The sequence below is a fragment of the Atta colombica genome, unplaced genomic scaffold, assembly GCF_001594045.1.
Source record: "Atta colombica isolate Treedump-2 unplaced genomic scaffold, Acol1.0 scaffold12, whole genome shotgun sequence".
Classification (NCBI taxonomy): Eukaryota; Metazoa; Arthropoda; class Insecta; order Hymenoptera; family Formicidae; genus Atta; species Atta colombica.
In genome coordinates this window covers 5,570,043-5,576,222 of record NW_017259206.1, presented here as the reverse complement: position 1 = coordinate 5,576,222, position 6,180 = coordinate 5,570,043, and the positions used below count along the sequence as shown (strand labels likewise).

Sequence of the window (6,180 nt, the reverse complement as noted above, 5' to 3'; positions counted from 1 at the left end):
ATTATGATAAAACTATTATGAAATAAAATTAATATTACAAAATACTAATAATTCAACATTCAAATATATTTTTTGGAAGACTTTGGTCTTTTGAATTGTATCGTTGTAGCAAATGGGTATATATGTATATTTGATAACACATATAGATTGATGTGAAAACTCCAACATGGAAAGAACTGTTTGCTGGAGTATTAAAAATTTAGTTAAATATAAATCTGAAAATAATTTCGTTGAATCATCAAAATAATTATACAGGACGCTTAAATGATTACTATAATGTCAAAACTTTTTATAGCATTGTTCGTCATGTTTGAGATTCCTACATTGATTTCACTGATTCCTATTAAAAAAGTCTTGTTAGTTGAAATTTAGGTAGATTCAACCAGAGAATTACAATTAATTATAGCTAAATCTATCAAATAGTTAAGATTATCAGACATTGAATTACGCGATCATAATATTCGTTTTGTCTGTAATTCTTCTTGTTTGTACATCAGAATCTTTTTTTTTTTTTCAGAATATATAATTATTTTAATGGTAATTATTTTAATAAAATTATTTTCAGATCTGTATCTAGAGAAATTGTTAGCTACTTTATAAAAACCGTTCTTTCCATGAAGGTACTTGTTTAACATACATTCTATAAACTCACTGAGGCCAGATATAAAAGTCTAACGGATATTACGATAACTATTACGATATGTCCACTTGAATCGAGACATAATTATGCGATATAATAGTCCGAGTCCGGCATAGAGTCGAGACCAGTTTTCTCCGCCGCACCGCAACGATTTCCGCCGTGCAATTTATCTCCCCCCCGAGCGTGATATGAATGCAAATTCTTGAGAGACAAATCAGCATGCATTCTGAAAAGACGTCGTTTTATGACTCGAATCGCTCTTTTTCCCTTATGTGTAATTGACTCGTGGTCACCGATCGGTCACCGATCTTGTTGCCGCATAATTTACGCGATCGCACGAATATATTGAGCTTTCTGGAGAAGTCAGCTTTAAATCTTCCTCCGGAGCTGATATTAAAATCTGCAACACAATTACTGACGCTGAGCCTGTGAGATCCGTGTAATGGATTTATGTTGATTAAAAGACTAATTGTTTTCTAAAACGGAACTAAAATGACGAAACTTACGTAAAAAGAATAAATACTAAGTTTATTTTAATAACAATAATTCAAATTTGCAGATGTAACATAAAGAATATAATTGAAAATACATAATTAAAAGAATATAATTGAAGAATATATCATAATTGAGTAAATTAAATAAATAATCCACCATCAATTCCAGAGGGTTAAAGACCATCGCGCGTGGTCCACGTGGATGAAAATATCGTAGAAAAATTTGCTGTGGTCAGCAGAGTACCTTACAACAGCCATACTACATCGTTCTATAACTCTGCACATTCCAATCTTTGTTTCCGTTTCTTGTTTACATGAAATGGACGATGGAATGGGATTCCGTTCACGCGATTAACGCAACAAGCATCCACGTGGACATTTAATTCCTTACTTAAAAAAGAAAAAAAATATGTGTGAAATATGAGAAAAAATAATTTGAAATGTCGGGATCTGTTACTCGATCTGTCTTTCAGAAAAATGTAAAAATGTAAAATTTTTATAACAGTCTGTATAATTCGTGTTTATGTTATAAACACGAATCGAAAAATGCATTAATGAAATGTCCGATTTGAATTCTCTATTTTATGCAAAAATTTTTAGATTGGACTGTGGTTATAAGCGATTCTTTTAAGACCATTTTTAATTCCAACACTGGTCGTTGATTAGCGATATAAAATATAGATACAATGTTTCTTATACACAATCATAACTAGAGATGTAAACTAGATCATAAATATTATATCATAATTTTATGAAATCTCCGGAATTTCAATTTTACAAGTTGTCTTTATTTGGATATTTGTTGGTATCAATACATACATAATACACTGTACTGAGAAAAATTTTTGGTTGAAAATAAACGAATCAGAAGATTCTGGTAATATCAATCAGAATTCTAGTGTTATCTCGACTAGAATAAATTTAATTATAAGTGTTTAATTTGTACTTTTCCAGTTGAATCTACTAGGATTTCAATTAATGCAATAAGACTTTTTGTTTTTATCCAATGTAAAAATTTCACATTTTTATCTTCGTTATTAAAATTCGAACTGACAGGACCGATGTTTCCGTGCTTTCAGGCAGAACCATAGTGAAATCGAGAAGCGCAGAAGGGACAAGATGAATACATACATCACTGAGCTATCGGCGATGGTACCGATGTGTCATGCGATGTCGCGGAAACTGGACAAGCTGACCGTGCTGCGAATGGCGGTGCAGCACCTCAAGACTATCTTCGGCGCGGTTACCTCATACACGGAAGGTCATTATAAGCCCGCATTTCTCAGCGATCAGGAACTTAAGACGCTCATACTTCAAGTAAGTCGAATCCAAATGGTAATTGCGTAATATCTACACTGTTAAAGCAATCAAAGGAGCAATAGTATCCAATCCCTTGAGTTAAATAACATTTTGTTATTTAAACCTTCATGTGAGTTAAAATGTAAATCATTTCATTTCTTGAATTAGTTCCAAAATAATCAACATCCATATAAAAGTGCACTTATTAAATAATAAACTAAATTTTTTAAATAAAATTTAATACATTTACTGGAGTTAAAGTATTTAATTTTACTGTTTTGGATTAAATTAATGACATATTGAATAGAAATAGTAGTGACCTATAGAAATTATTAAAAATAACTCAAATTGGATATAATTTGACATTATGATTTTAACAGTATATATACAAATGATTGTAAGAGATTATATTCTAAATTTAATTTCTCGGTTACGGATAATAACGATCAAGCCTTATCTTTCTCCTATTCTGCATTACGAATAATTACGAAAGGTTGACAGGTACTTTTACTTTATTTGTATTATCCTATAAAAAGAATTTTATTTTTTTTTTATTCTTCTTTTAACAAATTAATATATTATGTTTGCTTGTTTCATTGCATCTCGCGTCTCGCTTAGTTTTAGAAGTAGTTCTAAATAAATGCCGCGGTTACGCGTGCTAAACACGATCGTGGGATCGGATAATTCACTGAAACCATAATGCTTGGTATCGTTAACTTGAAATTCATTTATGATACGTATTTTTGCCGCGGCTTGTAAGAGACCGAGTTGGAGATCTTTTGTAATCTTTTTGCACGAGATCGAGCGGAGCGAAACCAGCGGATAACTCCCTTTCTCCCGCATGCTACAGACTTTTATCCGGCTTGGTCTCGTGCCGCGGCGCGGCGGGGTAAAAGGAAAGGTCCGAAGCATGTAGATTTATAGTATCACGCTAATAGTACCTTAGATCGAAGCGCTCTCAAATCACCTACGCCTTTAATTCCGGACCAATTAGCGGGAATGAGGTTCCAGGTAGTATACTACCTTGTTAGATATTAAAGGAGTAATCTCTTGAATTAAATAATATTTTGCTTTTTTTAATTTTCATGCATGACAAAATGTAAATCAATCCATTTCTTTGATTCTTTCTAAATTCTTTGGAGTGACTCATTCTAAAGAGTGAAAATTGAACTAGTCGTAAAAAAGAGTGGTTCAATTTTCAATCTTTAAGAATGAGATTTCACTCCTCAGAATAAAAAATTTATTTAAAAAATTTTAGAGAGTATAATTTGATGTTATGTTAATTTAATTTAAGTGCAGAGAATAGAAAGATTTTCTTCTGTAATTCGTAAACACTCCAGCTTGTACGCATTTATTTATGTTTATGTGAAATTTGACTTTACTTGATGTGTGAACGTATTGTTATACTTGCCCGAATCTTTCTTTGCGTTAAAAAAAATCTGTTATGATAACGTATATTTACACGAAAAGAATGGTGTTGAAGTATTTAAAAATTTAGCTAGATACTGAAAATAAATTTTGTTATGAGCTATCGAATAATAAAACTGGTTGGTTACTAGAAACTTTTGCACTGTGAAATTTTTTGCAGCATTGCTTATTATGCTCAAGTTTTCTACATAATTATTTTGATGGTCCAACAAAATTATTTTCAGATCTGTATCTACTTAAACTTTTAAATATCTTAGCAAAATTGTTCCTTCCATATAATGTCTGCTCTAATTCTACGTTGTAGCGAACATCATATACATATTATTATTGGATTATTACTTCCCTGAATCTCTCCTCGCGTTCAAAAGAAAATCTTTTGCGATAATAGTACATATCTATAATGTTCTAATTCTACGTTATAGCAAACGTTACACATGTTATTATTATAAAAACAATTTTTCTGGAGGATTAAAATTCATCGCGTGCCAATGTAGTGATGGTTATTCAGGTGCATGAAAAGCGGCGTATAATTATTCGATGATAGAAACGTATCGGTTATGAAGCATACACTTTACCACGTCCGTGGAAAACAAGGAAAAGGAATATTTCAACGACCGCGATAACTCCTATTCACCCTAGATTCCGTTTAAACGCGCGGAGCCCAGAGCTGGTGTCTGATCCAGATATTTCTCATTGTCATGTGTACATATACACATTTATCTTCTATCGAGGGGAGTTCTTTTCTTTCTCACTCGTTCACGGCGCGTTTGCCGTATAGGAAAATATCTGAGAGTGAATGACCACGCCCGACACATACCGAGTCAGATCGGCTCTAAACGTGCTCTAATCGCGACATAAAGAGCTCCCCATTGCGAATCGGTACGTTTATTACCATCGAGATCCGGCTGAGCGTGTTACAGTTGAGAATAACGTTAAATCACTTGCCGATTAAACGAGGCAAAAATCGATACAAATGTCGCGCACTTAATCCGCATAAAACTTGCCATATACAGCGATAAAACGTATGTATGTACACATTTATAGCTTCCATTTGACACCGAAAGTATACAGGAAAAACTATTTTGCTGAAGTATTTAAAACTTTAGATACAGATTTGAAATTTTGATAATTTTGTTTGAATCTTAAAAATAATTATATTATATACTGTATTAGATATCAAAAGAATAATACAATCCGATTTTTAATTTATATTAAAATATATATTAAAATATATATATTAAAATATAAATTAATCCTTTCTATAATTAGTTTCAAAATAAATGTCCATTAATATAGATACTGTTTCTTTGTTTTTACTTTTTACTTACGCACTTAGTAAATAACAAATTAAATTTCAGACAAATTTAATACATTTTTTTGAGTTAAATTATTTAACTCTATTGTTTTAGTTAAAAACTAAATATAGAAATGATTAAAAATAACTCAAATTAGGTAATAATTTGATATGAATTTAGTGTATGATACTCAAACTGATTGTTAGAATGTCAAAACTTTTTGCAACGTTGTTTAAGTTTTCTACGTAATCATGGTTCAATAAAATTATTTTCAAATCCGTATCTAGCTAAATTTTTAAATACTTCAGCAAAACTATTCTTTATGTATCTTCGCATCACGATAAAAGCCGTTCGGGATTAAGATATTTCTATCCTGACTTGTCCGAACTTTATGAGAGAAACGTAGGTGCCGCGAGTAATAAAGCATAAGGAACTCGGGCATGCCTTTGTTGGGTCGCGCGAATTGCGTTGAATCGCATTGACATGATTAATTAATGAACGTTACATGCGATCGACGATACGTCGAATCTCGCAAACGATTACGTAACGTGGACGTTAGCGTCTAACTAGTGCAACGATAAATGATACGCTCGTGCGGATATTGTAGCGATTGTATTTGCAACTCAGCGAAATTGCGAGTGAAATGTCGTAGGCGATTTCGTGTGACTGAATACACATGCGAAAAACGGGAAGTTGATTCAGCTTATTCCATCGAAATTTCCCATATGACCAGTAAATCGCTCAAATATCATAGCTTGCAAAAAATGATTGCATGTAATGTAATCTTTAATGTCTCACGTTATGTCTTAGTATCGAAACACTATTATGTTTCCAGATTTTTAATGCAAAATGTGTCTTGTCGCTTAATGAGCGAGGCCGCTGCACTTCTTCACCCGGAAATAATTTCTTTAGTTAGTATATAGACAATTTTTTTATTACAATTTTTTTATAAACAATTGTTTAGGATGATTTTTATATTTCAGTTGAAAATTATTATTATTAATTTTTTATATATATATATATA

At 31.8% G+C, this 6,180-nt stretch overlaps 1 protein-coding gene across 3 annotated transcripts in view; it reads left to right on the top strand.

The window, feature by feature from the left end:
* Positions 1–6,180, top strand: part of LOC108694460 (aryl hydrocarbon receptor nuclear translocator-like protein 1) — a 28,450-nt gene that overhangs the window by 15,025 nt on the left and 7,245 nt on the right. For all 3 annotated transcript variants that reach the window (XM_018203981.1, XM_018203980.1, XM_018203979.1), the window contains one exon: positions 2,214–2,451. In XM_018203981.1, the coding sequence (XP_018059470.1) occupies positions 2,214–2,451 (238 nt within the window). The remainder of the gene's footprint in view (positions 1–2,213; positions 2,452–6,180) is intronic.